The sequence below is a fragment of the Aotus nancymaae genome, unplaced genomic scaffold (assembly GCF_030222135.1).
Source record: "Aotus nancymaae isolate 86718 unplaced genomic scaffold, 86718_ANA_hifiasm-v0.15.2.pri h1tg000030l, whole genome shotgun sequence".
In the NCBI taxonomy this organism is placed as follows: Eukaryota; Metazoa; Chordata; class Mammalia; order Primates; family Aotidae; genus Aotus; species Aotus nancymaae.
This window is the reverse complement of record NW_026988443.1, coordinates 12,039,393-12,065,692: the sequence shown is the minus strand read 5'-3', so window position 1 is coordinate 12,065,692 and position 26,300 is coordinate 12,039,393. Positions and strand designations below refer to the sequence as shown.

The window sequence follows — 26,300 nt, the reverse complement described above, 5'->3', positions numbered from 1 at the left end:
GTGTGGGGACTGCCAAGACTTTGGCAGGCCTGGGGCAACCCGCCAGCCCAGGGCTTCATTCTCGGACTCAGCATTCAGTATGCTCAAGTCACTTCCTGAGTGGCCTGTTGGAAATCTGGCAAGCGATATGAACTACCTAATGAACTAGACAAAGGTTCTGATGCCTAATAGAGAAAAAGGATTGTAGAGATCCAGTCAAAAGCAGTAGGATGTTGGCAGAGCTGCATATAATTGCTAAATTTAGTATTAAGGGTTCTGACCAGGAGCAGGCAAGGGTAAAAATCCAAAGAGAGAATAATCATCCTCAGGATTTTTTTCAGTCAGCAAATGCTGGACACTGCAGAAAAGTCTAGAGTTCTTTGCTTTACAGTTGCCTACCCTAGGATTTGAATGATGCACCAAAAGAGTAACAGTGGCTGCCAAATTGTCCTTAAGAGACTAGACTGTAAGTTCGTGGAGGGCAGGAGCTGGGTCTCCATCCCAGCCCCAGTGTAAATGGGCGCTTCCTGCTCTTTGATGAGCCCACCCGGCTCATGAGTGATAAAGGCAAGGCGTCTGCTGTGGCAGAGCTCACCAGTTTCGCTTAGTTTTCCCTCTGAAGCTGGGGAGACAAGAGTTTTTTTTTTTTTAAGCCAAAGTAACAGAATCTGTGAAGTTAAATCTCCAGGCCTCTGAAAAGGATCCAGATCAAGTCAGTACTTTCCTTTGAGTGAGTTTATGATGAGCCATTCTGAGACAGGAACCAACCCTGACAGTCTCCAGGTACCCTTGATTTCATTAGAAAGATGGAAATCTCACATCTGGAAGACAAGAGATGCCTAGTGACACTTTCTCTTAATTCCTTTGGGTAAATAGTGAAATCCTGTCCCAATATCTAAGGAAAGCTTTAGTTCTCTGAAAAAGTGAGCTGAAGATGAGTTTTTAAGCTAATAACCTGTCACAGGGTCATGACTTCTGAGCATAAGCTATAAGGATGGGTACATGGCAACCTGATGTTGTGGCCTTGCAAATTCAGCCTGTTTCTCATCTCTGCAGAGTCCCAACAGCCTGTGGTCAATCACAGAATCAACATGTTGGACAAGAACTGGGATTTGCTCCATCCGAGGCCTGGCCCTTCTGAGAACCTAGTTACCTTATTTCTCCTACAAATGTCTCTCTCAGCAAGTCCTCAACTGCTAACCAGTGACCACTTTTTTCCCAGCTTACAGCTCCCCTAGCAGAGCAGATCAAGGTTGGGATGCTTTTCTCTCCAGTCTCATTGTAAGACTCATTTATAGGTCAAAGTACCTCCTCCCCTGGATGCAGGGCTGGCGTGCAGTTCTATCTGGGACAACCAGGACTGCATGATGCAAGGAAAGGGAAATTCATGATTCACATGGGATAGTGAAGAAGAGGTTAAGTCAGGAGCAAACATGTAAACAACTAGAGCTTTCTCATTTGTGGCATTGTTATATTTCTATCTGCAAGTAAAATCTAATGTTAGAAAAACAAAGCACTAAGTCGCACTTTAAGTAAAATCCAGAGTACTCTTATTTTTATTTTTGAGACAGAGTCTTACTCTGTTGACCAGGCTGGAGTGCAGTGGCATAATCTCGTCTCACTGCAGTCTCTGCCTCCTGGGTCCAAGTGATTCTCCTGCTTCAGCCTCCCGAGTAGCTGGGATTACAGGCACCTGCCATCACACCCAGCTAATTTTTGTATTTTTCAGTAGGGATGGCGTTTCCTCATGTTGGCTAGGCTGGTCTCAAACCCCTGATCTCTAGTGAACTGCCTGCCTCAGCCTCCCAAAGTGCTAGGATTACAGGTGTTAGCCACCATGCCTGGCCTGGAGTACTCTTTTTAAAAAAGCACTATTAAATCATTTGATTAGCTTAAATCAGCACATATAAACAGGGCACAACTTGCTAAATCAAGTCCCCTGCAGGGCTCATCTTTCGAGACTTTCTAGTAAAGCTCAATTGAAGGCAGTCCTCCAGGGTGACAAGAGGGGTCTAGAGGAAGAAGGCAGAACACAGCCCCACTGACCCTCAGGCTGTATCCTTCCTCAAACATGGAATCCTACGATGGGCAGCAGTTGGTCCCATTATCTATAGATAATTTCTTCCCAAAAGACAAGGTAACAATTATTTTAACAACTGGAGGATGGTGAGGGTGACCACACCCTGTGACAAGACAGAAACTTCTTCCTAGAAGCAAAGGCACCTTTGGGGATCTTAACATTCTACTGGTACAAAGAATCCACCTCAGGAGCCATCCATCAAACCAGCAGAGCAGACCGCTGCCCAGTGTTTCAAGGCTCCAGTTGGCCCATTCAGGAACAAACATGACCTAATTTCCTCTCTGGTTTAGTCCAAGGCTTTGGGACTGATGGTGGGAGAAACAGAGCAAATCATGGGTGACAACTACTGCTCAGGGAGCAAACAGCCATGGTGCCGATGCCATGTGGTGGTCTGAATTCTGTACACTACAGACTTAGCACATGACCCATGAGCTTGCCTGCTCAATTACCTTCATGAGTAGGGAAGGGGGGTGGGGATTGTCTGAGCACAGGAACTGACCACCAGAGGAGGAAAGAGGGGCATGTACAAGCCTGAGCAGTCAGACTCACAGCAGAGCAGCTACAGAGGGGTTAAGTGGCGAGGTTTACCCCTTCAAATGCAAGCTGGGGTACCTGCAACCTTCCTTCTTAAGGCTTCTTCTAGGTCTATGCTTTTTATCTCCAGTGGGATTGCTACAGGAAAGCAAACTGATGAATCCTGCAATCAGAGCTGATGATTTGGGGGATGGTCTTGAACCATATGGACTTAAAGTCACACCCGAGAAAAGGAGGACATGGAGTGCTTGATATTTCACACAGAAATTTTACATCTTCTAAGGCTGAGGTTGACTTTCACATTCAAACAAAAATGTGAAAAAGAATCGTGACTCTCCTATATGAAATATTATACCTAAATAAAAGTAACTCTCAAAGGCTTTGTTTCCTGGCTCATTTTGGGTAAATTTTTAATTATTTAAGGTCAATTTAACCAAATAATAAATATCTACATAGCCTCTCATTCCCTGGCCCAAGAGCTAGTGACAGCATTTCCCCCTATTACACAAATAAAAATGTAAACAAAATTTCAAAGGAAAAAAGAAAATAAAAGAATGTTGAAAAGAAATACAAATCAAAGAAATTTATTGGTGTTGACAAAAATACATAATACAGAAACCAAACCAAAACACAACAGAAACAAAACCAGAAACCCCACCCTAGTGGGCCCATGTGCCTGATGTACTGACAGTGTGCAGACCCAGAAGCCCGCAAAGCATGGCACTTAATTCATGAGGACCTCCATCTGCACCAGCCTTGCATTGGTGTCCCCAGATGTTCGGTAGGGTATCATTCCAGCAAAGGTAATCAGGGTTCGGGCTTGACTTCGGAGTTGCTGAGAGAGAAGGGAAGAAAGGGAAGGAAATCATTAACTTTCAAGTCAGGGCACTGTTTCATGTTCTTCCATTCTCTACCCTGGGGTGTCAGGGACAGATCCCTGGTGGGTGGATGACAGTCGTACCCTCCTCTGTCATATTCCTTCAGCATGACACAAAGTTAGCAAAGCTCGTTCCCAGAGGCCCCTGTTCCACAGGCATCCAAACCCATCTACTCGGCAAAAGGCAGATGGGTCTGCAGGCAAGCCGCCTCACCCCAACACATTTGGCTTGCTTTTGACACAGCCCTGAGCTTCAGAACTGCCTGCTCCAATTTTCTGAGCCTCTCTCTCTCTGGCTGGTTTCTGTTTATCTGCTTCTACAGGGATCTGAGTCTCCAGAGCTCCATGAAGCCCCTGTAACACTGAAGGCAAGGGCTGTGACTGTGCAGTCCCAATCTGGCTCTCTTCCTCCCATGTGTCTTTCTTCTTCCTTCCTTTCATTCCTCCCTTCCCAACATACATGCTTGGCCTTTCCTTCCCCAGGCAACAGTATTTATGGAATTCCTGGATTGTTCCAGAAGGGGAAAAGGTGACCCTACAAATTTAAACTATATCTGGACTAGAAAGGGAGAATCTATAGACACCTTTCTGGACTAGTAACAAGACTTTAAAGAAAAACTCAAGAATCATTTACTAGGCTTACTTAAGAACCATTCCAGAAGAAAACTGAAAAGCGAATGCTTTTTACCCGATGTGTGAAACAAACTAGCGAATATATGTCCTTATTAATGTCCAAATAAAAAGAAATATGACTTTGTAATGAGAATACCCATTGTATTTTCTTTAGAAGTAAATAAAAGTGCATGAGCTCTTGTTAAATGAGCTCTAGTGATTCACCCTCTTACTGGGCAGCATCTCACTTTAAACCATGAAACCAAGGACATCTGTGGGCTTACAGATTTCTTGGGCACACAGCTTTTATATATAACCTTCTACTTAATCCTATCCACCCCTACCTTTCAGAAAAAGAAAGAAAACAGAGAGTGGTGGGCAAAAGGAAGGTGAATGATCTTCAGATGTGGACATGGCCTGCCAGGGCACCAGCTCTTCTCTGTGGGCAAACCCTTCCCTGAACTGTAAGTGGCACACAGAGCACCAAGAAGTGTCCACCACCTCAATACTCACATTCACAAACATCACTGCACTGGGTTTCTATCATTAAAAAGGAGTCCTGCCAGGTGGTGGGCACCTAGGCTCCTATCTGTCCAGGGGCAGGGGGAAGAGCGGCAAATGCTGTGGTGTACACCTGGAAGGGCTGACAACTTCAGTGGACCACTCCTGAGCACTGTTACCCACATTCCTAAAGGTGGAAGTTTCTGCCATCTTTCACTAAGCACAAGTTTTGTCAACAACAATGCCTGTGAGGTCACAGTGGAAAGAGCTCACAGACATCCTTGGAGGCAGAAGACAGATTTTCAAGTCTTCTTGGCTGCCAAAACCAGGTTTGATGTTAGACACTGAGCTCCTGAGAGTCTCATCAAAAATTAAGTGCAAAGGTTAAAGGAAAGGTAATTTTTAAAAACACCATTATGAGGCCAGGCACAGTGGCTCACGCCTGTAATCCTAGCACTTTGGGAGGCCGAAGTTGTGGGGGATCTCTCGAGCTCAGGAGTTCGAGACCAGTCTGGGCTATGTGGCGAAACTCCATGTCTATGAAAAGTACAAAAATCAGCTGGGTATGGTGGTGTACACCTGTAGTCCTAGCTACTTGAGAGGCTGAGGTAGGAGGATGGTTTGAGCCCAGGAGGTGGAGGTTGCAGTGAGCTGAGATCATGTCACTGCATTCCAGCCTGGGTGACAGAGCCAGACCCTGCCTCAAAAAAGGAGCGAAAAAAAAAAGCAAACACCATTGGACTGTCCCCTTATGGTTTAATTGGATCAAAAAATACCTTTGCTCTTTTTTGTGATCAGACAACATATGCTGTGAGCCCCAGGGTTCCAGCTACCTGGATTCCACTTGACCCATGAACTGCTGGAGGTACCACAGGCAGCAGAAAGTGCACAGGTGTCAGAGAGCCCCAGCCTCCAGACATGGCCCCTTCGCCTGCCTACCACCTGGGGGCAGCTGCTTCCCTACTCCACATCTCAGTTTTCTCAGCTGTGAGAGAGGACAAAATGCTGTCCTAGTTACCTTTCTATGGTCACTGTGAGCACAGTGACAGGAGAAACAAGGGTTCACATTAATGTGCTGATCAAAAATAAAGTATGGTTTTAATAAAAGTATTCACTAATGAGCTCGGACTAACAAAATAAACTTCTCTTTTAAAATATGCAGGAAGTTCTTATGCAGTCAACTAGAAATTAGCATTCTTTTTGATCTGTTAAAAGGTAAGATCTGTAGACCTAGCACATCTTTTTATTTTTTTTTAAGCTTGAGAAGAGCAGCAATCCCTCTAATGTTTGATTTCCTCCGGGAGTCTCCTGACATGAGACTTATCCGGCTGCCAGGTACTAAGGAGAAAGAGCAGTTTTGGGTCATGTGGCCTCATTAGAGTGCAAAGGATTCCAAACCAGAAAGGTGGTGATCAGCAATGTTTCTCACGAACGCTGGAATCTTACAGAGTCACGGTCCTCAATGACTCGCTGGGGCCTGGATGACGAGGATGGACTTGTCCCCTTGAGCCTCTTAAACTGTGTGAACAAGATGTTCATGGTGGCAAGAAGCACTTCTGAGAGGTTGTGCCTGATCTACACAGAGAGAAACACAGAGTAAAGAAAAAGAACCAAGCCTTTGGGGCCAACCACAGGTGGAGGGTGGGCTGCTCCGGGCAGGCCTGGTCGCATCACTCCTCACCATTGCCAGGTGGAGAGCCACACAGTCACCCAAAAGGAGCTGATAACACTGAAACATCAAGTGTGAGAAAAACCCCAAGCAAGGCTGCTCAGGTCAGGTGGTCACTGTTCCTGTTTCTTTACACCATTTCTCCCTTAGTCAGGGGCAGCAAGCCAAAAGCACGCTGATATCTGGTCAGCATTAGGCTTGGACTGGCCAGCAGAGTGGCTGCCATTAAATAATCTGAACTTGAATGTCAAGAGGTACAGGTGCACACACTAGTTCTCCACAGTTCCTACCATTCCCCACTCTTTCAAACCCACTGGGCTGTTTCCATTGGATCTGCATGGCCCTACCAGAGTCCTTGGGAGCATCTACAAGGCAGGCCCTGGTGCACTACTTTAATCCCTGATGCAATGAAGGATGCATCCAAGGAAAGCCTAGAAATAACAAAGGAGCAAGTGGCTGAGGGTAGAAGCAGGTGTAAAAAGGGAAGGTCAGCAAGGTGCAAGACCTTCTGAACTGTGTGTACCACATTAGTCAACACCTCTCTTCATGTGTAGAACTGGGTTTACTTCCTTCTCTAAAACAGAAACTTTTTTTTTTTTTTGAGACAAATTCTCCCTCCATTGCCCAGGCTGGAGTGAAATGGTGCAATCTCAGTTCACTGCAGCCTCCGCCTCCCAGATTCAAGCGATTCTTACGCCTCAGCCTCCCAAGTAGCTGGGACTACAGGTTTGCACCACCATGCCTGGCTAATTTTTGTACTTTTTAGTAGAGATGGGGTTTTACCATGTTGGCCAGGCTGGTCTTGAACTCCTGACCTCAGGTGATCCGTCCGCCTTGGCCTCCCAAGATGGCTGAGATTACAGGCGTGAACCACCACACCAGGCCAGAGACATTTTATAATAGGCATCTGCTCAATGAGGAACAATTTTAAACTGAAAGACTACTAGTGACATCCCAGAACCAGGCAGCTGGTTCTAGAGTCCATAATGTCGAGAGCTGAGTCAAGTGTAGTCCTAGAGAAGAGTTTACCTGGGCCACACAGTGGAATGACTGAGGGAAGTCTGGTCTGCAGCCCATATCAGGGAAAGCAGAATCTCTGGGGTCTAGGCATGAGGGTTTTAAAAAACTCTCCTAAAGATTTCAGTGTGCAGCCCAGCTGAGCACCCTGGGCTAGACACTGGCAATGTGCTAGAAACTCGAAAGACAGACAGTGGCTCTGGGGCTTATGCAGTGATAGTTTAGTCCATGGTCACTGTATTTGCTTCTTTAGACAAACAGATCAGGGTGGGCAGGGGTAGCAGTGAATCATGATATGTTTCATTCACCTGACGGAACTATTTAAAGATGATCAGAGTTAAGCACTAAAATACCCTCTAGTACAAGTGTATAATAGAAGAATTAAACCAGACCTCACAGGATCAACCAGAAACTGGTTTCTCCCAAGAACATGTCAATCACTGAAGTGACTGTATTTTCTGAATCAGGAATTCAGACAATAATCTGTTGGGGATGTATACACTCACAGAAAAGCCAGGCCAAGGTATTTGAAAAGGAATCACTCTGAAAAACTCAGTCTGGATAGTTACTGTAACTAGAACTTTTAAAGCTGTCAGCTACAGGAAAAGAAAAAGCTTTCGGTGGAAGTGGGGAAAAAGGAGTTCCATAACTCAAGAAGAAAGAACTTACTTCATCGCTGAAATTTCTGAAGGCAGCCACTCTCTCTTCCACACTTTCCTGATTCAGAGGCACCAGCTTCAAGCGTTCAATTATCTGTTTAAAACAACCACCAGCCCTATATGACACAACCATCACAGTCACTTCATCTCTCTACATGGAAAGTCAGCACTTCACATACTCCAAAGGGCTTCTTCATAGGAAATGCCATTCCCCCTTGCACACACAAAGGCTTTGATTCTAACTAGCTAACTTAATTCTTATCCTCATTTTCTGACACAATTTTTAAAATTCAGAGATTTCAAATTACTTTGAGAAACTTCTCTGTTTTCGATTAAAGGGGAAAAGAATAGGAAAAAAAAAAGCAACACAGAAAACTCCTTTAAAGTCCCAGGACTGTACTTGTCCTTCATTTAACAAACATACTGGTGATAGCTCCTTTGTTTTAAGTAAATTCCATGAAGTGTTTTGGATTTTCAAGAGCATACATTAACTTGCACTTCAAACGCCTTTCCTGAAACTTACATCAAAAGCTCTATCAATATGGCCACTATGATACTCGTCAAAAAAGGTGATCAAGTCCAAAAGAAGATAGAACGTAGAGTCCACAAATTTATTTGCGCTTATTCCTTGAGCCCTATACCTGAAAGACAAAAATAGGGTGGGGGGAGTGAGGGTGTTATCAGGAACTTCTGTGTAATCCGTGACTGTGGACTAGCATTTAAAAAGACAATGGGTGTGGTGGTTCATGCCTATAATCTCAGTTACAAGGCTGGGGCGGAAGGATTGCTTGATGCCAGGAGTCAGAGACGAGACCAGCCTGGACAAACAGTGAGACCCCATCTCCACAAAAAATTAAAATTTAGCCAGGTGTGGTGGCACACACTTGTAGTCCTAGCTACAGGAGGCTGAGGTGGGAGGATTGCTTAAGCCCAGGAGTTTGAGGTTATAGTGAGCTATGATTGCATTACTGCATTCCACTCCAGCCTGGGTGATAGAGGGAGACACTGTCTCAACAAACAAACAAAAAATAAAAAGCATGAAAATTTCTTGAGCTCTCTGGGTAAAGTTAATTAAGAGTGTAAAATGGTGTTTATTTTGAAACAGCCAAGCACTGATAGTGGATTTGGTGTGAATCCACCTAAAAGTACTCTACATGGAGCATGGTTCTCCAGCCTTGACCATCATCTCAGCAACCAGTCTTCATGAAAGGCGGGAGGTCCTGACGGGCAAAAAGCCCAGTGGCCATCACTGGGGATTGTTTGCTAGGTGGAGAAATCTCATTGACCAAAGAATGTTCTTCTGTGTCACCCCAGGAAAGCATCCCAAACCCAGTTTTCTCTGGGTCATTGTACTAGGAATATCTACAGCGAGTGCAAAAAGCAATGTTGTTAGCCTCAGCCTGGGACTTAAACTAGTTAAAAGTCTGATAATTCAGGTACTCATTGGTGATCCAGGTAGTCTGAAATACTGGCCACACCTCTAAGAATCTCCCCCATCTAACCATCACTAGCTTTGCTCCTGAATGCCTTTGAGAGGGCTGATGAAAGTATACAACAATATACAGGTGAGCATAATGCTTAGAATTAAACTTCACGTGCATGATTAAAATACTGAGATGCCCTTTCTTTTTTTTTAAAGACGGGGTTTCACCATGTTGGTCAGGCTGGTCTTGAACTCCCGACCTCAAGTGATCCACCCACCTTGGCCTCCAAAGTGCTTGGATTACAGGCGTGAGCCACCACGCCCGGCCTTGAGATGCCCTTTCATACCCATTTCTTTGGTAAAAATGTTGTCTGGTAGTACCAAGTGCTAATTCTGATGTAGGGATGAAGGAATTTACACAGTGCTGGTGGCATGGTGAGTTAGTAGAACCACTTTGGAAAGCTGTCTGCTGTCACCTAGTAAAGCTGAACATACATTTGGGTGGGCATGGATGGCCTGGCACTGACAGTAGCACACTCAGGGTCCCATGGAGCCAGTTCCTGGCTTACCGTTCGGCAATGGAGAGCGCCATGTTCTTCAGCCTCTCCTTGTTGGACTGTGGGGCACTGATCTGGGGGACGACAGGGCTCAGCAGTTTGTTCATCAGCTCCAGTACCTTGTCGGCATTCTGCTCAAGTTTTGAAAATTAAGGAAGCAATCGATAAAGTAATCCATAAAAGGAACAACTATATAATGCCCACTGCCCACCAAAGAGAACTTTCTGGGATGATAGATGGAAGTGTTGGTCTCAAACTCTTGGCCTCAAGTGATGCAGCCGCCTTGGCCTCCCAAAGTGCTGAGATTACAGGTGTGAGCCGCCGCAGCTGGCCTATAGCCGTCTTTTTGCCTACTTTTCTCAGTTGATAAGGAGAGAATGTAATCTTGTTTAGGTTACAGAATCCTTAGCAGTTATCATATGTATTAGGTAGAAACATGTATTCTAGTCCTCTCAAAATGCCCAGCTGTGGTCTTACTTTCTTTCACTCCTTCCTGCACACGGATGTCTTATTTTCTAACACCACTGCTCCCCAGTGTGTCTGTGGCTGCCACAGGGTCAGCATAATGCCATTTTCAACAGTGGCTTCACCATCAAAATGTGACGGATGCTAATTCTGCTGCCAAGTGAGGCAAGAGTTCAATGCCTGCAGGACATCCTTTCAATATGCTATTCTTGTTTGGCCAGAAATACCTTATGAGAAGAAATAATTCTGTAAAATGGGAATTTTGTCCTGACTGGACCATTAACTGTCTAAGCACTAGAGAAAATGCCTCTGCAGGGAGAGTGCTACCACAACAACACTGTCGAAGCGGCTGTGCATTTAATGCTGAAAGGCCGGCAGATCTGTGAAGTACAGAAAGTAGAGGGCACACTTTACCTTGGCAAGGTCATACAGCTTTGCTGCCTCTTCAAATAGTCCCTTATTTTCTGCCACGGAAGCAACTTTGTTGATAATAGGCTTTGTGTCACTAGTAAATTTATCTATGACTCCAGGCTGACAAGACAAATTATGGAGGGGGAGGAAGAGAGAGACGGGTGCACAGAGCTATTATTTTAAACACAGAGAAGCAATGAGGATCCAAAAAATACTTCAACTAAAAATGCTTGCCCTGGGCAATGCATGTATTTCATCAGCTAGACTCTGGCTTTCTTGAAGATAGAAAGTTCTATTAAAACTATAAAAGAGATCAAGGAAACTACATGTGAAAGGGCAGACTTACTGGAAGCACAGAGGAGTCAGCAATAAGACATCTGGGCTTTCTAATTTTCCAAAATGACCCAGAGAGTCAGTGAAATCAATGATTTTAAATTTGCTGATGAGTAGGGACTAGGGAGAAAAATCAGGAGGTATAGAGAAAATATCTGAAGGATTTTGGATTTGTGTTCTAAGACAGATGGCAAAAGGAACTCAGTGCTGAAAAAACACATGGCAAGTGGTAACAGGACATTTCTTTAAAAAATCACCATCACCACTCAACGCAACTAAATGGTCAGGAGAGCATGAGAGAGGCCTTAGGCACCCTGGGAGAATGAAGGCAACTGCATAACATCTCTGCCTGGCCATTCTGCTTCTCCACTGGCACTGGATTCTCGGAGCTGGACCAGGTTGAGATGACTTGCCCTGCCACTCTGGAAGCAGCAGGGAATAAGGTCTTATCTATGTTTCCAGCTCTGTCAACTCATACACACTGGGATCCTCCTGGCCCCAGTGCAGTCTGTTAAAGAAACTATGCAAAGTTCTCAGCACAGTGCCTGGTGATTATCATCACCCAATAAGCCTGGCCACTGTCATCAGCACTGTCACTTGCCTTTCTTCTGAGGTAGGTGGTATGAGCAGTGTGAGCTCATCTACAGATTGCTGGGTCAAAACTACTCATTTTTACAAATGAGAAAAGTCAGTCCCTGAGGGGCAAGTGACTTTCCAAAGAGATTCAGGGTCATGACTGGTCTCTGACAACAGGAACTTTGACCCTCCTGCCATGACAATCAATGGGCAAAAGTCACTGTGGAGTTCAAAACCCTTGGAAACTACATTTTGAAGGAGGTCAGGTCCATTTGTAACTTTTGCATCTTGGGAGAATGAGTGCAGTAATCAATTTGTTTTTCTTGCATGTTTTCTGAGCCAAGAATGGCAGAAACGTATAATAGCATTCTCAGCTCAAAAAACGACAGGCATGAACAAATGAATATTCTGAACATAAAAAAGCTATCTAATCACAAATTTACGTATTTTAAGGAGATATAAGTGTGTGTACAACCAAGGTAATAATCTGGGCTCATAATTTTCATTCAACTTTTTAAATTAAGCAACTCTGTTCAGATTTGCATTTTTCATACCTTAAATCTTAAAATCTAAGTGTATTCTTTTGATATTTATTAATCTCCAATGGCTAAAAACATTTCTCTAAGGATTCATTTAACCCACCTTTCTACTTCCATCATTCTCTAGTTTCCCAAGAATCATATCGAACTGTGGAAGGAAAAAAACTTTACTCAAATTATTGGACAAAGATATAAACATAATCCATAAGTCTTCAGAGAGAAAAGAGGGGACTAAAATGGGATGAATGGGATAAGTCTTACGCAACTAAAAATCAGTGTGACTGAAATAAATATTTTCATTGTTAGAAACCAAAGAAAATTCCAAAAACCCTCTAAGCCTTATCCACCACAGCCATATTGAAGAAAACATGCAGTACGGAATTAGCATGGGAACATGCACACTGAAAACCATGGGGAGGAGAGAAAAGGAAACCCACTCACCTCTCGGCTTTCAATCACAAGCTCACTCACACAGCGCAGAAACATGTTTTCTCCTTGACTATCTTTTTCATCCCTGTAAGGGAAAAAAACAACTCAGTTTCTAGTCTGGACATGAGGTCTGTTAACAGTCATTCTCAGAATGGCAGAAATCGAAACTAGCTGAAGTAAATGTTCAAAGGCAAATGTTACCTGAGGAAATAGAAGTACTGAAGGGCCTCCCTTGGGTCCGTGGACTCAAACTTCCGGGTGTAGAGCATGAGGAGCCGCACAAAGTTCAGCCGCCGCATGCAAGGAGGGTCACCAGGCTCGTGGCTGACTGCATTGTGGGGGTCAGAATGGGTCACACCACACTGCCCCACTGACCCATGCAACCCAGAAACTATGGAAGCTGAATCCACAGACCCAGCAGCGTCTACTCCTACAGCCCAGTCAATGTTTGCCAATATAACCTTTGGCCAGTTCCTTTTACCACCCCACCCTCCTCTCCAGGCCCAGAGTGGAGAAAACAGCTCTTTGCAGTAAATTACTAATATGTTGGTCTTTGAATGAAAAGATAATCCAACTGACCATTACAGCATGTGCTCTGGGATGATTCTGCTGCACCAATAAGGAACCCACAGCCATTCATCCACATTTACTTCCTCTGTCTCCCCTGACTCTCTCATCCCAGGCAGGCAGGCACGTGGCTGGCTGGGGTTTCCAATGTCATTAAAGCAAGGGCCCTAATGGGAATCAGACTCATGACTCTAGGGACTGTTCTTCTGCACTATTTTCCAGGCAATCAGACTGGCCACAAAGCTAGCACTTTGAACAGCACTTTATATAGTTAACTTCCAAGGGAATACTAATGCAGGGGGAAAGCAAGAACCCTAACACTAATCATCTGAAATGCTCAGCTGTCTACAATGCTCTAAAATGACTGCTACCCTTTGCTCAAATCCTTATTGGTTGTGGTTTTGTGGCACCAGGGATGTGTTGTGGTTACATTACTGCCAACTCAATCTCAAATACTCACGGAGCTGAGCACTCTGTCCGGAGGACTTTAAAAGCAACTTCAGCTCAAACAGCACAAGTGCCACATGGACAGCATGGCAGCGCAGCCGCTCCATGCGGAAAAGAAAAGCAATTGCAGCTTCAAACTGTGCTGTCAGGAACAGGACTTGGAAGTAGAGGAAGGGCTGTTGGTTCACTGTAAAGTGCGACTCGCCTGGGGAGAGAGGAGAGGAGATAAAACCAACTCAGAAGGAAGGTGCTCACCGGTGGCCCATATGTGCTAAAACTACCAGCACCTACATCCCCAGACAGCAGCCCTGTGGGCCTACAGGACTTGCTGGGCAGAAGAAAGCACCAGCATGAGCCTGAATTGATCAAGGGGGTCCTGAAGACAGTCAACTGCCATGTGAAATGTGATCTGGCCTCTCCACCTTCTCTAGGCCTCATGACTAGAAAGTGTGACTGTGCTGTAAAACTCCAACTGCTTGCATTAGGTGGGAGAGACACAGAGTTAAGGACCTTAAAATGGACCACAAAGGGAGTATTCATCTCCTTTACCCTGTTAAGTCACTTAAGGAGATAAATGAAGATTTCAAAGGAGCTTCAGTTTACTCCTATTCACAGAAGTTTGAATGCAACAACTGCTAACCACTATTTGGAATCTTCTTTTCTTCCCAGTTTTTAAATAAGGGGGGCAAAAAGAAGGAAGGCAATTTCTTTCTACTCTGTGCTCAGATCTAGTGACTTGTAAGATATACTAGGAAGCAACAGCTAAGTCTTCTTTGTCTCTCCCTGAGCATACGTCTACTAGAACAGATCAAAGAATTAGAGCAAACAGATTATTGTGTATGACCATATAAGTTTTATGCATTTCTTAAGGCCACATGCCCTTTATTTAAATTTGAAATGGTAATTTTGCTGTGTTTTGCTTTGAAGATCTACAGGAGTTTTGAATGAAAGACAAAAGTTCAGGGATGAAAAATTTTCCCAGAGAAAAACTGAAGTACTCATCTTAAGTGGACAAGAGAAGGGAAAGGTGGTTATGTCCAGGATCTTACCATAGTCTTCCAACAACTGTTTCTGGAACTGTGAGAGAGTGAGCCTGTCTTGTGGGGAGCTGGTGCCATCGTCGTCAAAACACACTTGGTTCAACTAAATCCCCAAGAGAAACATATGCATTGGTACAAACTACACCCTGAGCCACATGCACAGAGCTGTAGCTGTGCAGCAGCCAGGCTCAATGCTGTCAGCTGGAAGCTGTGTTTAAGGCTGTGGTGATGAGCTGGGAATTACACAACAAAAAATGGGGCCAGGAGACGAGGAACCTGCTGGTCTTGATCACCTTACTGGCATCATACATTAAGCAGGTAAAAATTTTTGTGGGGACATGAGCATAGAAAAGGGGTAAAGCCCTGCGTGGGCAGGGGAAATAGTGCCTGCCTTCAGCCACAGGTAGTCCTCAGTTTTGTCCGCCACTTCACTCTGGTTGTCAGTGACATCACATCTGCCAATGATACAGTACACAGCCCGCTTGTAGGGATCTGTATTGTTCCTGAGAGCCCTGCGGTAATGCAGCCGGAGCTTGTTTTCTGTAGCTGGGGACAATCTACAGACATAAGGGAACAGATAGATAGATACACACTCAATAAAGATCCTCAAGGGCATCTGAAAGCGTCCCAGGTCCCAAACACATAAGAGAACAGGGAAGAATTCCTTCATCAGGGGTAAGAGACACTGTTTCTGCCCCATCCCCTCCCCTCGGTACCACTGCTGTACTTGACTTGGAACTACCAGCACCTACACCTATTGGCCTGCCAGTTTTCTGTCTGCTGAGGCTTCAGGGGCAGGTCAGAAACAGGGAATCAGAACTCCATTCCACACCCCAGCAGCACTCAAGCAGTAATGAACAGGAGCGAATCTTTCCCTTAACTGTCTTAGCCCCTCTCTGGCCTCCACACTCCCTTATTCATGTGAGATCACCTTCTAAATAAACAGCTTGCACTCAAATCTCCTTCTGGGTGAACCTTAAGACATTAACCCTACTTTAAATTCTAACTTGAGCAAGACAGGAGCTTGTGGTTCGAGGCAGTCTCTTGACATGACATTATTAATGCTGCCAAGGAAAGTATCCTAGTTTTTTACAAGTACAACTAGAGTAACCATCATTTCTTCTACATACATGTACATATATATAACCTCAGTTTGAGTATGAACTTAAGTCCAATAACATTAGCAAAATCCAAGAGAAATGAATGCTTAGCAGTTTCTTAACGTAAGAGAACTTAAAGACTTAACAAATTAATTCAGTGATTACATTTCAATTTTACTAACTTCTAATTCTAGCCTTTAAGCTAAGAAGTACATGACAACATATTTCCATATTGGGTTGACCAGAAAAAGCACTGTTAACAAGAAAAGTGTAATTTTTAAAATGTCCTGTTTTATAAAGCATCCTTGATATGCCTTAGACTTAGAACAAGTCAAATCATGCTCCTGAAACAGCCCCTTCCTTACAGGAACAGAAACATTCCCAAACACACACGCATGCATGCCTAGACAGTGTCAGAATGGGGCATTCTTTTATGGGTTTCACTCCTTATTCCCAAGAGAGTTCTATTTGCTTTCAAAACCTCCTTTTTCCCCCAGGCAGAAACCTGTTTTGGGCCCATGCAGGGAAGAGAATAATGACAGTGAAGGTCACCCCTTCAATTCTGCATGGCTGCCACTGGGCGTGCCACCTCATTCACCATACCTTCTGTCCTTGCTGTTCATGTACTCCTGGAACCAGGTTTTAAACTCTCCCAGCTGGTGCTGGGCTCGATTAACTACCTGTGAAGCAGCAAGCAGGTCTCCACAGCGCATGCAGTAGTAAATCAGTGCCCACACAGGATGGCCTTCCACCTCTCCATCCTAAAAGAGGAAGAGTAAGTGCTCAAAATCAACAAGGAAAAGCTGAGTGCTTTCATATGTGCTAAAACTGAGCTAAGCCCCTCTTCTTATACTAAGTCACTTAATCCTCAGAACAGCTCCCTGTGGTGAGAACCATTAAAAGCCTCTTCTTCCCTGATTTACAAACAAGGAAACTGAGGCATGGAGGGGTTAAGTCATTTGTCCAAGTAAGCTGTTAAGTGGCAGTATGGCTCCAGAGCTTTTCCTCCAAAGTGCTATGTACCCCACCTGATCCAAAGCCACCCTGTAGTTTTTCCATGGAATCCCAGTGGCCCACAGCAAACTAGGTGATGTTCTTTTGTGATAATGTACACACATGGACTCCTACAACCCCCACAAAGCAAGGGCTAAAGATGTCATTGACCAGTAAGAGACTACCCTTACAGTACTCAAGTTTATAAAACGTCATAAACATTTTACTCAGTATCTTGGTGTCAGGTACTACTGGGCACTGGGGATTTGAGAGACAGGTCCGCTCCCACTCTCCGAATACTATAGCTTAATTTATCCCAAGTCTGGTTTTGTCATTTGTTCTGCACAGTGGGCTATGCTTACGCTTCTTTCTTTGCTTTTCTTCAGCTCCTCTAGAAGTAGACCTCAGGCCTCCTTTCCTGGCACTTCCACCCTCCCCTCAGCAGGATTCTTTGTAAAATCCAGATTTGAACTTGCCCACGTAAACCCTTTGAGTTGTTTAAGTCCAAAGTGCTGGGCCTGGCACTCAAGGCCTTCATTAGTGGGCCCCAAGACTGCCAAGCTCTACAGTGCACCCAATCCTACAGATACTCTCTCCTGCCTCCATGCATTTGTGCATGTATTACCTCCTCCTGGAATAATCTTTTCCAAAACCTGAAGTTAAACTCCTATTCTTTAAGAGCAAGTGTGAATCTCACCCCTTTATGAAGCTAATCTCTGTATTCTGCCACCCTTTGCACACGGCTCCAGTTTAGGGCTCTGCATACTGTGTGATAATCTCCCCAACTGGACCATGAGCTGAGAAGAGAGACGACATCCTAAAAACCACATTCAACTCCCTTCTTCCAGCTGTTTTAGCCGAAAATCTCAGAAGTCATCCCTGACTACCTCTCACACTCAAATCCATGTTCTTCAGCAAGTCCTACTGGCTCAACTTTCAAAACATCCAGAACCCAGTCACATTTCCCCATGCACTCTCCTCCACCTGGGCTGAGCAACTACCACCATCACTGGGACTTCTGTATTATCAGCCTCCTAAGAGGTCTTCACTTTCTGTCCTCATCTCTCTCTGGTCTCATCTCCATACCACAGTCTCCACACATATCCTCATTTTAACTGAAAATGCCCATCTGAGGGCAACTGCTCTGGGGGTGTAATTGATTACACAGAGAAAGTTGTCAGTACCTGTAGTCCAGGCAAGGGAGCTGGAAGTTTAATGTTCAGGAAACTTCGAACCAACTGGTAAGTCCCAGGCACCCCGCCCAGTTGGGCCTGATGCAAATTTCCAAAGACAGTCACAAGGGTGTAATTCTTATAACTGAAAAAAATTTAAAGAAAAAAACAGGGAAGACTGAAAACATTGATTACACACCTCTATGCCCACATCCACAACATTAGACTATAGCTGGAAGGGCAGGGCCTAGACTTCAAACCCAGTGCAGAAGAGGAAATAATACATGCTTAATGAAGCAAACTACGTTATTTACTCAGTGGGCAGTGGATCACAGATTTCTCATTACTGCAGAAACTCAAAAGAATCCCTGGAGTAACACAACTGTAGACTTCAAATACATTAAGGGTGGATATACAGAATAATAATTGCTCCAGCTCACAGCCTAATGCTCTAGTGGGTTCTTTTAAAATGTTTTACTTTGAAAAATTTCAAACCTACAAAAAGTTAAAAGAGTAGTTCAATGAATGCACATAACCTTTTACCTAGATTCACCAATTTTTAACATTTCTTTGTGTGCTTTCTCTCTCCACACACACATAACATACATACTTGTGCTTTTCTTCTCCCCCCAAACCACTTAAAAATATGTTATAAAAATCAGGGGCTACTTTATCTGTAAATACTTACCATGTGGCTCTGAAGAAGTAGGACCTTCTCCTGCCTAACCTCAATATCATTATGATACCAAGAAATTTAACATTAATTTATTATCAAAAGCATAATCTACATTTATTTCTTAATAATGTCCTTTACAGTTTTCATTTTAAATCCAGAATCTCAATAAGAAAATATAATTGTCATGCTACTTTCCCTTAATCTAGGATAATTCCACTAATTCTACCACTACTTTTGTCTTTCGTGACAATAATTTTTTTTTTTTTTTTTTTTTTTTTAAAGAGACAGGGTCATGCTGTGTCACACGGGCTGGAATGCAGTGTCTGTTAACAAGTGCCCTTATTTTTTTGAGATGGAATCTCGCTCATGTCACCCAGGCTGAAGTGCAGTGGTGTGATCTCGACTCACTGCAACCTCTGCCTCCTGGGTTCAAGCATTTCTCCTGCCTCAGCGAACCCAAGTAGTTGGAATTACAGACGCAGGCCACCACACTCAGCTAATTTTCGTACTTTAAGCAGAGATGGGATTTCACCATTTTGGCCAGGCTGGTCTCGAACTCCTGACCTCAAGTAATCCTCTGCCTTGGCCTCCCAAAGTGCTGGGATTACAGGCATGAGCCACCATGCCCGGCCCACAAATGCCTTTAAAGTACTCTACAGTCTCGAACTCCTGGGCTCAAGCAATCTTTCCACCTCAATCTCCTGGGCTCAAGCAATCTTCCCGCCTCAATCTCCTGAGTAGCTGGGAGTAGAGATGCACACCACCATGCCCAGCTGGACACTGACCTTTTATCTATAGAGTCCCGGCCAGCTGTCCTGTAGAATGTCTTGTAAGCTGAATATATCTCTTCACGATTCGATTCAGCTTCAATTTTTTTGCCAATAGTCCTACATAGCTAATGCTGGCACTTCCCACTGAATCGCAAAATGAAGTAGGCAGTAGGTTTGCATCATTATTGGTAACACTAGATTTGATTCACTTGGTTGAAAGGTGTCCACCAGATTTCTCCATTACAATGTATTATTCTCTTTGTACTTAATACGTAGTCTGTGAGGCAATACATGCAAGTCATGTATGTATTCTATTCACCAACAATCTTTTACTCAACGGTTTTAGTTTCCATTGATGGTCCCTGCTGAACCAGTTATTACACTGGTGGTTGCAAAATGATGGTTTTCTACCATTCCCTCTTCATTTATTTGCTAGTATGCTTCTTAAAATCCTCTGTAATGGTTTTAAGTGTTTTCGTACCAAGATTAAATAGTCCATTTTACAGATACCCAAATATGTGGTTAATATAATAACTTTCTAAATATAGTATGTTCTTATCCAAAACAAGACTACCTCAAAAAGTCAGGTGCTCAACACCAGGTTAAGTATAACAACAGAGAGAGTGAAACAAACAACCTAAATCTTAATAACAGGAAACAGACTCAATGAAATTTTTTTTTTTGAGACAGAGTCTTCCTCTGTTGCCAGGCTGGAGTGCAGTGGCACGATCTCTGCTCACCGCAACCTCCACCTCCCAGGTTCAAGCCATTCTTCTGCCTCAGGTTCCCGAGTAGCTGGGACTACAGGTGCCTGCCACCACGCCCAGCTAATTTTTGTATTTTTAGTAGAGATGGGGTTTCACCATGTTGGCCAGGATGGTCTCGATCTGTTGACCTCGTGATTGGCCCACCTTGGCCTCCTAAAGTGCTGGGATTACAGGCGTGAGCAACAACACCTGGTCAACTCAATGAAATATTATGCAGTTATGAAAAAAAATACTCATACTTTAAGAACAGGGGGAAAAAAGAAATATAATAAGGTAATAGGAGCCTCTAGATGGTATGGGGGTCCTCTCCTCTTTTTTCAAGTCTTATTTTAATAAGCATGTATCATTTTTATAATGAAAAATAAACAGCTGGGCACGGTGGCGCATGCCTGTAGTCCCAGCTACTCTGGAGGCTGAGGTGGGAGGATTGCTTGAGCCCAAACTCCTATGCTATGCCGATTGGGTATTCGCACTAAGTTCGGCATCAATATGGTGATCTCCTGGGAGCGGGGGACCACCAGGTTGCCTAAGGAGTGGTGAACAGGCCCAGGTCAGAAACGGAGCAGGTCAAAACTCCCATGCTGATCAGTAGTGGGATCGCACCTGTGAATAGCCACTGCACTCCAGCCTGGGCAACATAGCGAGACCCCATCTCTATTAAAAAAAATTAATTAAATTAAATAAAAGAAAAATAAACAAAATTTAATAAATGTTAATGAGTTCCCCATCAATGGAAGTTTTTTTTTTTTTTTTTGAGACAGAGTCTCACTTTGTTGCCCAGGCTGGAGTGCAGTGGCATGATCTCGGTTCACTGCAACCTCTGCCTCCCAGGTTCAAGTGATTCTCCTGCCTCAGCCTCCCAAGTAGCTGGGACCACAGGTGTGTATCACCACACCCAGCTAATTTTTGTATTTTCAGTAGAAACAGGGTTTCACCACATTGGCCAGGCTGGTCTTGAACTTCTGATCTCAGATGATCCACCCACCTGGCTTCCTAAAGTGCTGGGATTACAGGCGTAAGCCATTGCGCCAGGCCTGGAAGTATTTATAAGAAGAGGTTGGATAACAGATTGAAGAGCCCTGTAGCAGCCAGGACAAGTGCCTACTGTGGCCTCTTCCAACTTGCATTAAAACAGTCTATGTGCTGACAAGGGCCTAAGTTGAAGAAGTCTAAACTCCTTGAAGGCTAAGAAATATATATTCTGCCTCAAATCTTGGACTGTGGCAAGGAAGAGACAGACTAATTCTATATTTTCACAACATTTCAGCCTTATAATTGAAAAAATTTTGGGACGGGTCTACTTTGCCATCTGGTGCATTACATCACTTGAACTATTATATGCATACTGTCAGTGAATCAGCAGCAGCGAAAAAAATTTTAAAACTGAGTATAATTATTCTAAAATATCCACTTTATCAAAGGTGACAATGAATGCTTACAAAAGATGGCATCAGAGAATGATACCACTAGAGTGAAAAATAAACTTTATGATTATGAACAAGAAATTCCCAAATAGCTCCAAGAAGCACTGTTAAAGAAATTAATGGAACAAGATAATTTAAAAAACTAAATGAAAAGATGAAAAGACATGGAATGGCTTACCAGGGATATAAAACCAAGGAAAGCAACCTAGTAGCATTGGTGAAGTCAAGCACCGATGTTAAGGGTTGATCAAGAAAAAAGCAGTCATGAGCAATCATACACTTACACTCACTTAAAAAAAAATCCTAGGCCAGGCACAGTGGCTCATGCCTGTAATACCAGCACTTTGGGAGGCCAAGGCCAGTGGATCACCTGAGGCCAGAAATTTCAGACCAGCCTGGACAACATGGTGAAACATGTCTCTACTACAAATATAAAAATTAGGTGGGCATGGTGGTGGGCTACCATGCTACTAGGGGAAGCTGAGGCAGCAGAATCGTTTGAATGCAGGAGGCAGAGGTTGCAGTGAGCTAAGATTGCACCATTGCACTCCAGCCTGCAACAAGAGCAAAACTCCTTCTCAAAAAAAAAAAAAAAGCTGGGTGTGGTAGTACACACCTGAGGAGGCTGAGTTGGAAGGATTGCTTGAACCTGGGAGGCAGAAGTTGCAGTGGACCCAGATTATGCCACTGCACTCCAGCATGGATGACAGAGCCAGACCCTGTCTCACAAGAAAAAAAAAAAAAAAAACTCTGGAAGTTTTTATATAGTATAAGAAATTCTGACTTATTTTGTTGACTGGTAACAAATAAATGCTACTACGTATGTAGGTTCTTTATGGCTGAAGATAGATAAACCCAAAATTTAATCATAAAAATTCAGCCAAAGCTTGAATTATTTTATACCCTTTATGCCTATGCCTATAATGGAGAATAAAAAACCATTTCGAGTTCCGGATTTTTCTTAACCAGGGAATGGAGACTAGTGAGTGTAATCTGTCTGATGGTGTTCACTTCAGTAGCTCTTGTCTAATTAACATAGTATTTAGTATAAAAACCTAGTCTCTGCTGTACCAAGTTTGAATTACCTCAGTAACATACAAGGAAATCTTCTGACTTCCTAATGAAGTATTATTTTATTTACAAAAGGTGATCTCACTACAAGGCTGCTGGCAGGTTCAGAGGCTCAGTGGCAAAAGCCTGCAATTTAGCAAGTGTATTCAACGGGGCTTTCTCTTCTCAGGCCAGCAGGGAGGAGCCCAGCACCCTGTCTCTAAAATAAAGAGGTTCTATTGCACACTCATGACAACGATGCTGGCCAATTCAGAGTTGGAAGGTGTCCACATGGTGGGATAATGACACAAATCCTACTAATGAAGGGAACAATACTTTAGGCACAAAGGCACTGCCACAAACCCCTCAGCGACCAACTTTCATTAGTGAAGAGGTGGCAAAGAAACTTAGGCATAAATCACAGGCATTATCAGCTGGGAATGACCCTGAGTTGTGGGGATTAACCAAGTAGAGTCAGAATGAAAATAAGGGGAAAGGAGTCTTCCTAGGGTTTGAAGGTGGTAACATGGCTCGGAGTAAAATTAAAATGCGGAGAGAAAAGAAAAGAGCCTAAGGAGTAATGGCTGAACCACATTAGAAAAAAGATTATGACCTAAGGCACTGTGGTCTCACTTAATAACAGACAGTATGGAGAAAGAAAAAGAATTCAAACAGTGCTCACCTACCATGATTTTTTAATGTGTGATTTTTATACCACTGCAGCAATAGTCCTGGTAGAAAAGTGAAACGGGATTTCTAAAACAGGATTACAACTCTGAGCCTTCTTCAATTTAACATAATAAATCTTAAATTATACCAGCTACAGCACACTTAGCCTGAGGATGACTTAAGATTTGAGAAACAGTTGACTGCAAGGGATTTGAAAGCCAGCCCCACTGTGCTATTGCTGCCTTACCTCTGCTCAAGGTACGCCAAGGCCTGCCTGACAAACTCCACGCGCACTTCCACGCTGCTGCGATTCTTCAGGGGGTCAGTTGCCGGTGTCAACAACACGTCTGTCATTTGTTTCACCATGGTCCACATGTCAGAAATGTTCTGCACGTAAACAAAACTGCACGTGACAACGTTGCAGGGCTGGAGAAATTATCTGGTTCTTTGTGGTACTCTGACCTCCAAGGTAGGCAAAATGAGGTAGGGGATGAGGTTAGTGTCATCTGTCTGCGACGGCTAGGCTTAAGCTCAGCGCAGAAGATGTGCCTCTGCTGGCCAGACTTCAGAGTTCCATCCACCAATGCGCACCCCCACCCCTGCCCTCAGTTGGTTTTCAGATCAATTACTATTCCAGGTCTGACATAACCACATACATAATTAAAACCACACAGAAGTCGCAAGAACACTGAATCTCAGCGGGTTATCCCTTAAGAGACAGTGAATCCATTTATAGTCATCCAAAGTTCTAGAAGCTTAAAGTCAAAGAGCTGCATTTCAGTCCTTACAAGGTTATCTGAGTTTCTTAAGGCTTAAAATAAGAGTTTAACTTAATAACACAGGTTTTGTCCTCCCAAAGACGCTCCAGGGGCCACCGATCTTACCTTACTTGGTGAGTGTCACAGCCTCCCATTTTCCTTCCCACTCACTCCCTTCAAAAGACGCCTCCCAGGAAAGAAGTGGGTGTTCTTTCCTCTGTGTTACCACCACACAGCTGGGACTCCCTCTCCCCAGAATCCTCCTGCCTGTAAATTGCTCCTTAAAAACAACATGTTCCCTGAACCCTTGGCAATACTTTAAATGTATGAGTCCTTGGAGAATAGCACCAATTGGAGAAAAAGCAGGTTTATACTTGTTCCAAAGCAAAATAGAAAAGCCTGTTTTCATGGTCTCTCTCAAAAATTAAAATTTTAGAATGTCCAGATAAATGTGACTCTTCCTAGGTGGTGGAATGATTGGTGAAATCTTACTTTCTTCTCTGTTTACATTGTCTTATATTTTATTATTAAAAAAAATTAAGTTTGAGATCAGCCTGGCCAACATGGTGAAACCCTGTCTTTACTAAAAATACAAAAAATTAGCTGGGTGTGGTGGCAGGCGCCTGTAGTCCCATCTACTCAGGAGGCTGAGGCAGGAGAATCGCTTGAACCCAGGAGGCGGAGGTTGCAGTGAGCCGAGATCTTGCCATTGCACTCCAGCCTGGGCAACAAGAGCAAAACTCTGTCTCAAAAAAAAAAAGAAAAGAAAGAAGAAAGAAAAGAAAAAAAAGAAAGAAAAGAATGAATGAAAGAGAAAAAAAGGAAAGAAAGAAAGAAAGAAAGAAAGAAAGACAGACAGACAGACAGACAGACAGACAGACAGAAAGAAAGACAGAAAGAAAGAAAGAAAAAAGTTGGATGCTTTTTTTTTCTGACACAGGGCCTCACTCTGTCACCCAGGCTGGAGTACAGTAGCATGATCATGGCTCACTGCAGCTTTGACCTCCCTAGACTCAGGTAATCCTCCCACCTCAGCCTCTCAAGTAGTTGGGACTACAGGTGCATGCCACCACACCCGGTTAATTTTTCTAGATTTTGTAAAGAAGAGGTCTCACCATGTTGCCCAAGCTGATCTTGAACTGCTGGGTGCAAGCAGTCCACCCACCTTGGTCTCGAAAGTTGCTAGGGTTATAGGTGGGAGCCACCACACCGGGTTGAGCAATTTTTGAAAAGACAAAAAATCTGTGTATGGGTGCTTGTTTCCATAATAGCCTTCCCTCCTTTCTTCCTTCCTCCTAGCCACCTGCCAAACCCACCTAGTCATTCATACACTTTTTTTTTTTTAATTTTTTGCCCCCTAGGGAGAAAACTGGCCAGGAATAAGGGGTGAGGGAGAATAAGTAAAGGCAGTGAGTGAGTATGTGTGTGTGTGTGTGTGTGTGTGAGAGAGTATGTATATGTGTGTGTGTGTGTGTGTGTCAGAGGAACAGAACCAGTGGTATATAAAGAGAATGCACACAAAGGCCTCACCTAGTCAAGTTCAAGGGCTCATAGGTATGAAAAGCCATCACCTTGACAATTCAGCTCTCATTAAGGAGCTCATTAGATTGTGTAAGGAGGGAAACTGCTGAGTGGGGAGTAAAAGCCTGACGACTTCAAACCAAATACAGCTTGAAGGGAACTCTTGTGACTATCAATTGACACTGGCAGGGCCTTTTGAAGATGCATTTTTAAAAATCCACCATCAAGAAAACCACTCAAAGTTATTTAAAATAAAACTCTGAAGAACAGTTAACATTTCATTCCACAGAATGGAGTGTCTCTGCAGCACATTTCAGCCAAGTCAGCAAGCTGCTAACCCCATGGGAACACTGGACCCCAGTTTCTACTTGATTTAGCTCCAGGTGCTACCTTATCATCCAACTCTGCAACAGAAGCACAAAGGTCCACCAGGTTAGGCTGCAGGTGTCCATTTACAATCTTCTCATTATAGATATAAATCTGAAGACAAAAAGCAAAGTAAATGGCACGATATCTACTTTCTTTTCTTTTTAAAACCTCCTGAAGCAGGCAATGGCCAGCAGAAGCTTCAACCAACTTTTCCTTCCTCAGAGTGGCTGAGCCATCCACACTGGCCAGCTCTCCAGCTGTGCTGGCGTTGTGGTTAACATACTAAAGCTAACTGCCACCTCCCAAACACCTGAGG

The 26,300-nt window shown here is 43.8% G+C and overlaps 1 protein-coding gene across 4 annotated transcripts in view; it reads right to left on the bottom strand.

Annotated features, from left to right (window-relative positions):
* Positions 1-3,161: 3,161 nt before the first annotated feature.
* Positions 3,162-26,300, bottom strand: part of NUP93 (nucleoporin 93) — a 134,826-nt gene continuing 111,687 nt past the window's right edge. For all 4 annotated transcript variants that reach the window (XM_012447911.3, XM_012447910.2, XM_012447913.2 and 1 more), the window contains 16 exons: positions 26,006-26,095; positions 23,584-23,723; positions 17,993-18,125; positions 16,419-16,576; positions 15,107-15,272; positions 14,725-14,818; positions 13,689-13,880; positions 12,863-12,989; positions 12,674-12,746; positions 12,336-12,380; positions 10,788-10,904; positions 9,921-10,039; positions 8,452-8,569; positions 7,939-8,022; positions 6,030-6,158; positions 3,162-3,428 (listed from right to left, as the gene is read on the bottom strand). In XM_012447911.3, the coding sequence (XP_012303334.1) occupies positions 3,318-3,428; positions 6,030-6,158; positions 7,939-8,022; positions 8,452-8,569; positions 9,921-10,039; positions 10,788-10,904; positions 12,336-12,380; positions 12,674-12,746; positions 12,863-12,989; positions 13,689-13,880; positions 14,725-14,818; positions 15,107-15,272; positions 16,419-16,576; positions 17,993-18,125; positions 23,584-23,723; positions 26,006-26,095 (1,896 nt within the window). In that variant the 3' untranslated portion in view covers positions 3,162-3,317. The remainder of the gene's footprint in view (positions 3,429-6,029; positions 6,159-7,938; positions 8,023-8,451; positions 8,570-9,920; positions 10,040-10,787; positions 10,905-12,335; positions 12,381-12,673; positions 12,747-12,862; positions 12,990-13,688; positions 13,881-14,724; positions 14,819-15,106; positions 15,273-16,418; positions 16,577-17,992; positions 18,126-23,583; positions 23,724-26,005; positions 26,096-26,300) is intronic.